The following is a 10849-nucleotide window of genomic DNA, read 5'->3' as shown; positions in this document are numbered from 1 at the left end:
AAGGTTTGGCTCCCTCGCCTGGTTTCCGAAGGAGTGAGGGTCCGACGGCAGCCATAAACAAAGCTGCACGCTCTGCAGACCCCGGAGATCCCCTAGAAATTCCTCAGAGGCCTCCACTCCACTCTCCGCTTGGGCACGAGTCTGCATTTATGGAGCGCCATCTGCATGCAGCAGCCCCGAAAAAGAAGGCGGTGCCCATTTTATTGTGTGGAAAACTGAGACTCAGAGGCCACAGGGGTTCCCAGGATGAACAGCGAGTTGGGATTCAAACCTCTTTTAATAACAATAACGATAATAGAGGTCGGGCGCTGTGGCTCAGGCCTGTGTAATCCTAGCACTTTAGGAGACCGAGGCGGGCGGATCACCTGATCAGAAGTTTGAGACCAGCCTGGCCAACATGATGAAACCTCATCTCTACTAAAAATACAAAAATTAGCCGGGCATGATGGCGGGCACCTGTAATCCTAGCTACTCAGGAGGCTGAGGCAGAAGAATCGCTTGAACCCGGGAGGCAGAGGTTGCAGTGAGCCGAGATCGCACCACTGCACTCCAGGATGGGCAATAGAGCGAAACTCCGTCCAAAAACAGCAAAACAACAAACAATTACGATAACATTAAAAGTGACAGCAGCTAACACTTATGGAGCGTCTAGAGTGTTCTCAGCTCTTGGCCTGCACTGTCTCATTGAATTTTACCAACACCTACTAGGTGAGCGCATCATTCCCATTTCACAGATGAGGTGCCTGGAAGGATCTGGCTTCCCCAAGGCGTAAAGCGCTGGCATTTGAATGCAGATCTGCCCAGAGCTTGTCTCCAGGTAACGGGGAAACTTCCATGCCCTTGAATAGGGGACCACAGATGCAGGCGTCCCGAGCTTGCAAATGCACAGGGGTGGGGTGGGGTGGGGGATTATTGTGTTTTTTTTTCAGGGGTCCTGGGAGGCCCAAAGGCCTCCGCCGCTCTCGGCTTGAACGCGGGGAATCGTTCTCCTCGGGTTCCCGCGCGCTCCAATGGGGGACCTCTCGGCAGCGTGCGGTCGTCGCAGGACCCGGAAAGAGGAAAGGTGGGGAGCCGATCGGGGTGCTCCGAGCTCGGGAGACTGAGGGGGCGGGCGGGCGGGACCCCGCAGCCCCGGGGGCCTCTGGGAGCCCCTCCCCCTCGGCCCCGCCCCCTCCCCGGGCGCCGACCTCCGGGGTCACGTGACCGGGCCCGGCGGCCGCTGGGGCTGGAGGGCGCGGCGCGGGGACGCGGCGGCCTGGGCAGGCGAGGCGGGAGCCTAGCAGGCCGGAGCGGGCCGCGCGCCGGGGAGGGTCGCGCCGCGCCCGCCCCCTCCCCGCCACGCCCGGGGCGCACGCGCGCTCCTCTGGCCGCCCCTCCCTCCGCGCGGGGACCCCTGGCGGGCGGCAGGAGGACATGGCCAGCGACGCCTTGCAGGTAGGCGCACCTGCGTCTGGAGTCCCGGGGCGACCGGACGGCTCCAGGGGACCCCGCCCTCACGCTCCCGGGGGAGCACCCCAGCCCCCCGAACGGGACTCGGGTGGCGATGGCTAGGGCGGGGACCTCCCCGGCGCCCCCTCCCTGGGCCGGGACTGTGGAGCCAGCGAGGCCCTCTTCTCGGCAGGTGGCGATGTGGACGGGGCTGGTTTGGGGGCAATCTCGGAGGCAACCCCCGCTGCACCCCCAAACTCGGCCTCTCCCAGAGAACTAGAAGGGGCGCGGCGGAGGCTCTACTTCGGGTGTCTGTGGCTGGCTGGGAGTCCCGGTGCCTCTCGTCCGCCCCCAAACTCATCCCCCTCCCCAGGGTTGGGTGCCCGGCAGGTGCCGCTCCACCTGGGGCAGGTGCCTGGCGCAGTGCCGTGGGAGGGGAGGAGGCCGCCGGGCCCGGCCCGTGCCCTTCCCCCGCATAACAAAGCTCCAGCCACCCCCGCCTCTAGACAGCTTTATAGTGTTCCAGACGCCACCCAGATTGGCACCTGTTGGCGGAAGTACCCGAGTCACTGCATTAGGTCGGGGGACTGGGGACCCCCGCTCCCACTCTTGGACTGTCAGGTGGAACCTTCTCCCGGGTGGGGAGTGCCTCAGTCAACAGGCCAGGGATGCTCCCATATATAGAATCCTACTTTTTTGCATGGTGGCTGGGCAGGGCTGGGTCACCCCCACCCTCCTAACACACACACGTGACTGGCACCAGCCTTCTGCCCAGCCAGATTCCCCCGTGCCACCTGGTGGGTATCACTGACCTGGACTCATCTTCCCCGTCTGTGACAAGCAGGGCCAGCGTGACTGCCAACCTTCTTTGGTTCAAGTGACCCAAATCTGAGAAATGTCTGTGCCTCGGTGCCCCCATTTGCACCTCACCATCCAGTTCATCGTCCTGTGGCTGTTGTGTAACTGGGTTCTCGTCTCCTTCTGCACCTGCCCCCTGCCCCTCTGTGTCTCCCCCGTAACCCCCGGTCCCTCCCACCTCCCCAGTCCTGCTGATGGCCTGCCGGCCTTGCCGAGGAGCTGGGCGTATCTGGTGTTGCCGATCACACAAGGTCAGACCTCAGGGCCGGGATGGGCCGGGGTCCCTGCCTCTACCCCCGGCCCAGGGAGGGCTGTGTAGGAATCCCCGGGCGCATGCATGCGCTTGGCGCGTCCCACACATGACCCAGACAGGCTGTGATTCCTGCAGTGAGGCTGGACCCACGCCCTGGTCCCCCCTTCCCATCTCCTCCTTAGTCTCTTCCCTCCTCCTGGTCATCCCTCTCTCATGGTTGCTTGGGCCTGCCGCCCTGTCCCTCTGTCTGTCCCAACGTGTGCCTGTCTGTTCTGTGTCCTGCAAACGGATGTCCTGTCCAGATTCCGGAAACGCCCAAGGCATTGAAATCTCCGGATGTGGGGGTCTAGGTCCCTGGCTGCTCTGGCAAGATGGGGATTCTGGGAGGCAGGTCCTCTGGGTCTGAGGTCTCCGCTCCATGGTGGGCAGCAGAGCAGCAGGGGTTCTCCATAGGCCAGGCCAGGCCCCTGAGTCCTGGGTTTGCCTTGGTGGCCCTCAGGTGACCTGTATGCCCTGGGAAGAAGTGAGTCACTCAGGGGAGGAGAACCCAGGAGCCCAGCCTCCCTCCCTCTCTGCATTACAGACCTCAGCTGCTGGAGGTGGGGCCGAGGGAGGCCACCTCTCCTCTCTGCCTGGACTTCCCCAGTTGAGCTGACCCCGCTCTTGGCTGTGTCCTCCCTCTGCCTGCTGGGGATGGGGTTGGGCCTCACTGAATGAGGGTGGTATTTGGTGAGCCTGGGCTTAAATTCCGACGCTGACACTTCCTTGCTGTGTGTCCTGGGCCCAGTGCCTTCGCCTCTCTGAGCCTCGGTTCTGACCTAGGAAAAATGGGACTAAGAGGGTGTTCATGGGAGAGAGAGACCGAGACCTGGCCAGCACTTGGCAGGCGGGGCTGCTGTGAAGTCATTACTGGTAAGCGTCCTGGTCAGCAGCTCAGGGTGTGAATCTGTGTCCTTACTGATTGATTTACTTATTTATATTTATTTATTTTGGGGGAGACAGTCTTGCTCTGTCACCCAGGCTGGAGTGCAGCGGTGCGATCCTATGTCACTGCAGCCTTGATTTCCGATTTCTGAGACTCAAGTGATCTTCCTGCCTCGGCCTCCCGAGTAACTGGGACAAAAGGCACAGACCAACATGCCTGGCTAATTTCCTTTTACTTTTGTAGAGACAGGGTTCCGCTCTGTTACCTAGGCTGGAATGCAATGGCGAGATTCTTGTTCCCTGCAGCCTCAAACACCTGATCTATAGGACTACAAGCATGTACCACCATACCTGGTTGATTTTTTTTTTTTTTTAATTGAGACTGGGGTCTCACTCTGTCACCCAGGCTGGAGTGCAGCGGCATGATCTCTGCCTCCTAGACTCAAACGGTTCTCCCACCCCAGCCTCCTGAGTAGCTGGGACTACAGGTGCGCACCACCACGCCTGGATAATTTTTGTATTTTTAGTAGAGGCAGGGTTTCACCATGTTGCCCAGGCTTGTCTTGAACTCTTGAGTTCAAAGTAACCTGCCCACCTAGGCCTCCCAAAGTGCTAGGATTATAGGTGTGAGCCATTGCACCCAGCATTTTTTTCTTTTTTCTTTTTTCTTTTTCTTTTTCTTTTCTTTTTTTTGTGACAGGGTCTCGCTCTGTCACCCAGGCTGGTGTAGCAAGCTCCACCTTCCAGGTTCACGCCATTCTCCTGCCTCAGCCTCCCAAGTAGCTGGGACTACAGGCGCCTGCCACCATGCCTGGCTAATTTTTTTTTATTTTTAGTAGAGACAGGGTTTCATAGTGTTAGCCAGGAGGGCCTTGATACCCTGACCTCGTGATCCTCCTGCCTCGGCCTCCCAAAGTGCTGGGATTACAGGCGTGAGCCACTGTGCCAGGCCTCTTTTTTTCTTTTTGGAGACAAAGCCTGGCTCTGTTGGCCAGGCTGGAGTGCAATGGCATGATCTCGGCTCACTGGAACCTCTGCCTCCTGGGCTCAAACGAGCTTCCCACCTCAGGCTCCCAAGTAGTTGAGACTACAGGCATATGCCATCACACCTGGCTAATTCTTATATTTTTCGTAGAGATGGGGTCTCACCGCTATTTCCCAGGCTGGTCTGGAACTCCTGAGCTCAAACAATTCTCCAGCCTCGGCCTCCTAAAGTGCTAGGATCACAGGCAGAGCCACCACACCTGGCCAATACTTTTTAAATTTTTTGTAGAGATTTTTGTAGGTCTTGCTATGTTGCCCAGACTGATCTCCAATTCCTGACCTCAAACACTGCTCCTCCCTCAGCCTCTCAAAGCGCTGGGATTATAGATGTGAACCACCACACCTGGCCAAATCTATGACCCTTAACAGTAGGCTTCTCAGCCTTAGCACTACTGACATTGAGGGCTGGGTCATTCTTTGCAGTAGGGGCTGTCCTGCGCACTGCAGGGCGTTGAGCAGCATCCCTGGCCTCACCCTGATAGAAGCCATCTCCCTACCCACAGTCATGACAACCAAAAATGTCTCTGGATGTTGCCACATGTCCCTGGGTATGGGGAGAAAATCTCCCCTCCGTGGAAAACTGTTACTGGCCAGGCACAGTGCCTCACACTTGTAATCCCAGCACTTTGGGAGGCTGAGGCTGGCTGATCACTTGAGATCAGGAGTTCGAGACCAGCCTGGCCAACATGTGAAACCCCGTCTCTACTAAAAATACAAAACAATAGCTGGGCGTGATGGCACGTGCCTGTAGTCCCAACTACTCAGGAGGCTGAGGCAGGGGAATCGCTTGAACCCGGAAGGTGGAGATTGCAGTGAGCTGAGATCGCGCCACTGCACTCCAGCCTAGGTGAAAGAGCAAGACTCTGTCTCAAAAAACAAAACAAAACAAAACAACAAAAAAATACTACTGTTACTTCCTTGAGCCTCAGTTTCCTCATCTGTGAAGTGGTGAGATTCTTGGCAGCTACTCAGGATTAGTAGAGAGGGGTTGGGAAGATGGTGGGAGTGATACACTTGGTCTGTGGCATTCCTCCCTGGGGGCAGCTGCTCTTGCGATCCCTCACGAGCCGAGGATAACATTCCTTGGCCGGGCGCGGTGGCTCAAGCCTGTAATCCCAGCACTTTGGGAGAACGAGACGGGCGGATCACGAGGTTAGGAGATCGAGACCATCCTGGCTAACCCAGTGAAACCCCGTCTCTACTAAAAAATACAAAAACCTAGCCGGGCGAGGTGGCGGGCGCCTGTAGTCCTGGCTACTCGGGAGGCTGAGCCAGGAGAATGGCGTAAACCCGGGAGGCGGAGCTTGCAGTGAGCTGAGATCTGGCCACTGCACTCCATCCTGGGCGACAGAGCGAGACTCCGTCTCAAAAAAAAAAACAAAAAAACATTCCTTGTCTGTGAAATGGATGCTCCCAGCTGAAGGAGATAATGCCAGGGGGCTATTTCCTAGCCGGCATTTGGAATCTGGGCGCTCTTGTTTTAAATCAAGGCCCCAGCCACGGGGCAGCGACTCACACCTGTAATCCCAGCACTTTTGGAGGCCGAGGCAGGAGGATTACTTGAGGCTAAGAGTTTGAGATCAGCCTGGGCAACATAGTGAGACCCTATGTCTGTGAAAAATACAAACATTAGCCAGGTGTGGTGGCACATGCCTGTAGTCCCAGCTGCTTGGGAGGCTGAGCTGGGAGGACTGTTGGAGCCTGGGAGGTAGATACTGCAAGAAGCCATGATCACACCACAGCACTCCAGCCTGGGTGACAGAGTAAGACCCTGTCTCAAAAAAAAGAAAAAAATTTACGTGAGATATTCAACTTTATTGTAAAGTAGCTTTGTGTTAGATGTTTTTGCCCAACTGTAGGCGTGGGTAAGTGCTCTGAGCACATTTAAGGTAGGCCAGGGTGAGCTATCATGTTTGGTAGGTAAGGTGTATTAAATGCATTTTTGACTTATGATATTTTCAACTTATGACAAGCTTGTCAGGAAGTAACCCCATCATAAGTTGTTCTTGAACGTTACTGTGTGCTTAGCAAGTGGTTTTGTAGGCCACTGATTTGGGGCATTCATTCATTCTTTCTTTCTTTCTTTCTTTTTTGACATAGAATCTCACTCTGTCGCCCAGGCTGGAGTGCAGTGGTGTGATCTCAACTCACTGCAACCTCCACCTCCCAGGTTCAAGTGATTCTCATGCCTCAGCCTCCCAAGCAGCTGGGATTACAAGCACGTGCCACTATGCCTGGCTAATTTTCAAATTTTTAGTAGAGATGGGGTTTCATCATGTTGGCCAGGCTGGTCTCGAACTTCTGACCTCAAGTGATCTGCCTCGCTCACCCTCCCAAAGTGCTGGGATTACAGATGTGAGCTACCACACCTGGTGTGGTTTTGGAATTTTTTTTTTTTTTTTTTTTTTGAGACAGAGTTTTGCTCTTGTTACCCAGGCTGAAGTGCAATGGCGTGATCCTGGCTCACCTTGACCTCAGCCTCCTGGGTTCAAGCGATTCTGCTTCAGCCTCCCGAGTAGCTGGGATTATAGGCATGTGCCACTAACTTTTTTTTTTTTTTTGAGACAGAGTCTCGCTCTGTTGCCCAGGCTGGAGTGCAGTGGCACGATCTCGACTCACTGCAAGCTTCACCTCCCGGGTTCCTGCCATTCTCCTGCCTCAGCCTCCCGAGTAGCTGGGACTACAGACGCCCGCCACCATGCCCGGCTAATTTTTTGTATTTTTAGTAGAGACAGGGTTTCACTGTGTTAGCCAGGATGGTCTCAATCTCCTGACCTCGTGATCCGCCCACCTCGGCGTCCCAAAGTGCTGGGATTACAGGCATGAGCCACTGCCCCTCGCTTTTTTTTTTTTTTTTTTTTTAGTAGAGACAGGGTTTCTCCATGTTGGTCAGGCTGGTCTCGAACTCCTGACTTCAGGTGACCCACCTACCTCGGCCTCCCAAAATGCTGGGATTATAGGCATGAGGCACCGTGCTTGGCCTGGTTTTGCAAATTCTTATCCCAGTCCCCCAGTGCTGTCCCCTAATTGTGTTGGCCTGAGGGAGGTGCCACTGGGCTGGCTGGGACCCTGGACCTCTCAACTATGGTCAATAACAGTTGGTGACTGGACTGAGAGTAAGCAGGAAGTTGGGACGGTCCGTCTGCAGGAAGGGGGCCTCGCCTCTGAAGAAGTGGCTGTTCTGACCCTGAAGGGGAAGCCGGGGACAAGGGGTGGCTGAGAGAGTCTGGCTGTAGGGACATATGCAGATAGTCGCAAGGCTGGAGGTCTGTGGGAGCATGGACGCACTGCAGGGGCCTCGGGCAGCGTGCATACGTGTGTGAGCATGTGCACACGCATGAGCATGTGGGCTGTGCCCTCTCGGGCAGGTGGGAGTGTGTTTTGTATGGGTTCTAGAGTGAAACTCATAAGCACTTGTATGTGTTTGCAAATAAGTGCATATGTGGTGGGCATGGGAATGGGTACACTGTGAGCCCATTTTTCAGGCATACACCTGCAGGTGTAGAAGTGTGCACCTGTGTGTGGATCTTTGTTTCATCCACACACACAGGCATGGGAGTGTGCACACGTGTGAGCCTGTGTTGCAGGCACACACCTGCAGCCATAACAGTGTGCAAACGCAGGCCAGGCGCGGTAGTACACGCCCGTAATCCCAGCACTTTCGGAGGCCGAGGGGGGCGGATCACCTGAGGTCAGGAATTCGAGACCAGCCTGGCCAACATGGTGAAACCCTGTCTCTACCAAAAATACAAAAATTAGCTGGGTGTGGCGGCACATGCCTGTAATCCCCGCTACTTGGGAGGCTGAGGCAAGATAATTGCTTGAACCCGGGAGGTGGAGGTTGCAGTGAGCCAAGATCGCACCACTGCACTTCAGCCTGGTCAACACAGGGAGACTCCATCTCAAAAAAAAAAAAAAGAAAGAAAAAGAAAGTGTGCAAACACTTGTGAGCCTGTGTTGTGTGCATATCCACATATGTATTTGAAAGTGTTTGCACACTCAAGTCAGCCTCCAGAGCCTGCATCCCCTCATGGATACACCATGAGTGTGTGAATGTACAAACTGCCTACCCTTTGGACATTCTCTAGGGACAGGGAGCAAGGACTGTCCCTGGGTTTCATCTAGAAGAGTAGGCTTGGCCCCAGAGGTGGCTGAACGGAAGGTCCCTTAGATGCCCTGGAGTTGGCCCCACGCGAGGGGTGCTGGGAGTTGACAGGAAAGAGGAAGTGGCGGCCGAGAGGCCCTGGTGGGGCTGAGGTTCAGGAAGAGGGCGGAGCCCTCAGCCCGGACCCAGGATGGCGGAGGCCAGTACCCCCTCGGAGCAGGAGCTGGAGGTGGGGTCCAGGGTCCCTGTGGGGGCAGGCAGAAGGGGACCCCAAGTGGCATAGGCCAGTAGTCCTTCCCTGGGTACCTCTCTGTTTGGGAACAAGGAGAGGAGATGGGGCGCTGGCCTCAGAGTTCTCTGTTTGGAGGATGAGACTATCCAGGGCCCTTCGGGGCTCCCAGGTTGGGGAGAGACAGGAGGAAGGAGTCCAGGCTCTGCTCTTTAGGGTCCCAGTTGTTGAAGACAGGAGAAGAGCAGATGAGGGTCTTCAAGACCCCATAGTTTGGGGGTACAGCAGAGAGAAGACTTGGCCTGCCCTTGGGATGCCCTGGTTTTGGGGGTATAGCCAAGGAAAGATGAGGCCTGTCCTCGGGTTGCCATAGTTTCAGGGTACAGGTGTGAGGGAAGATGGGGCCTGTCCTCAGGACCCTGTAGTTTTGGGGATACAGCAGAGAGAAGACAGGGCCTGCCCTTGGGCCCTTAGTTTTGGGGGGCAGCAGAGAAAAGAAGGAATCTTCCCTTGGGACCCTCTCGTTTGGGGGAGGCAGCAGAAGGGAGACAGATCTTATTCTTGAGACCCCCTTAATGTGGGGGACCCTGTGGTGGCGGGGGTGACAAGGCCCTGCTCTTGAGACCTCCCAGTTTGGGGAGGTCAGGAAGCAGTGGCAGGGTCTTGTCACCTTCCAGTTTTGAGAGTCAGAGGAGGTAGAGCAGGCCCTGTCTTGGGAGCCCCAATCCAGGGCAGAGGCTGGGCCAGGCTGGCTGCATGTGGTCTGCACCCAGAGTCCTCCTAACCCCACTGACCCTGCTGTGTCCCCCGCAGAGTGAGCCTCGCAGCTGGTCCCTGCTAGAGCAGCTGGGCCTGGCTGGGGCAGACCTGGCAGCCCCTGGGGTGCAGCAGCAGCTGGAGCTGGAGCGGGAGCGGCTGCGGCGGGAAATCCGCAAGGAGCTGAAGCTTAAGGAGGGTGCTGAGAACCTGCGGCGGGCCACCACCGACCTGGGCCGCAGCCTGGGCCCCGTGGAGTTGCTGCTGCGGGGCTCCTCGCGCCGCCTCGACCTGCTGCACCAGCAGCTGCAGGAGCTGCACGCCCATGTGGTGCTGCCCGACCCGGCGGCCACCCATGGTGAGCTGGGATGCCTCTGGGGATGCGGGACTCCAGGCAGGGGCTCCACTGCTCACTGGCTCACCCATGGTCTCCAGAGCCAGGTTAACCCATCTCCACGGACCCCCAGGGAGACTCATGCCATGACCCACGCAGCCACCAACACCCAGAGAGGTGCATACAGCCATACCAGCACCCGGTAACACTCAAGACTGTGCACGCTGTCACATGAATACCTCCAGACACAGCCACGCCAACACCCAGGCAACACTCAAGGATGTGCGCACACTCACACAAACACCTAAAAGAACAGCCACACCAACGCCCAGGCACACCCAAGGGTGCACATACTGTCACACAAATACCTCCAGACACAGCCACGCCAACACCCAGGCAACACTCAAGGGTGTGCACACTGTCACACGAATACCCAGAAACTCTCACAATTACATGGATGATGCCCAAAGACTGTTTATTTTTGTTTTTGTTTTGAGACAGGGTCTTGCCTTGTCACCCAGGCTAGAGTACAGTGGTGTGATCAAAGCTCACTACAGCCTCAATTTCCTGGGCTCAAACAATTCTCCTACCTCAGCCTTCCAAGTAGCTGGGACTATGGGCATATACCACCATGCCTGGCTGATTTAATTTCTTTCTTTCTTTTTTTCTTTTTGTAGAGACAGGATCTTGGTATGTTGCCAGGGCTTGGCTAGAACTCCTGGCTTCAAGTGATCCTCCTGCTTTGGCCTCCCAAATGCTGGGAATACAGGTGTGAGCCATTGTACCCAGATTGTTTTTTAATTTAAAAAATTTTTATTGGTTTTACATTTTTTTTCTTTTTTTTTTTTTTCTTTTTGAGACGGACTCTCGCTCTGTTGCCTAGGCTGGAGAGCAGTGGTGTGATCTCAGCTCACTGCA

General features: G+C 56.0%; 1 protein-coding gene across 5 annotated transcripts in view; it reads left to right on the top strand.

The window, feature by feature from the left end:
• Positions 1–912: 912 nt before the first annotated feature.
• PKN1 (protein kinase N1) overlaps positions 913–10849 on the top strand; it is a 40465-nt gene continuing 30528 nt past the window's right edge. The window contains exons 1-2 of one of the 5 annotated variants that reach the window (XM_009193708.2): positions 913–1063; positions 9655–9955. Coding sequence is in view for 3 of the 5 variants with exons in the window: in XM_003915045.5 (XP_003915094.2) it covers positions 8803–8841; positions 9655–9955 (340 nt within the window). In the remaining 2 variants the exon portion in view is untranslated. Of the gene's footprint in view, positions 1064–1196; positions 1435–1898; positions 3452–8603; positions 8842–9654; positions 9956–10849 lie in introns of those variants that run through there. The other 4 variants (XM_003915044.4, XM_009193709.4, XM_003915045.5 and 1 more) reach the window with 4 other exon arrangements.

This window comes from Papio anubis, chromosome 20 (genome assembly GCF_008728515.1).
Source record: "Papio anubis isolate 15944 chromosome 20, Panubis1.0, whole genome shotgun sequence".
Classification (NCBI taxonomy): domain Eukaryota; kingdom Metazoa; phylum Chordata; class Mammalia; order Primates; family Cercopithecidae; genus Papio; species Papio anubis.
This window is presented reverse-complemented; position numbering and strand designations above follow the sequence as displayed.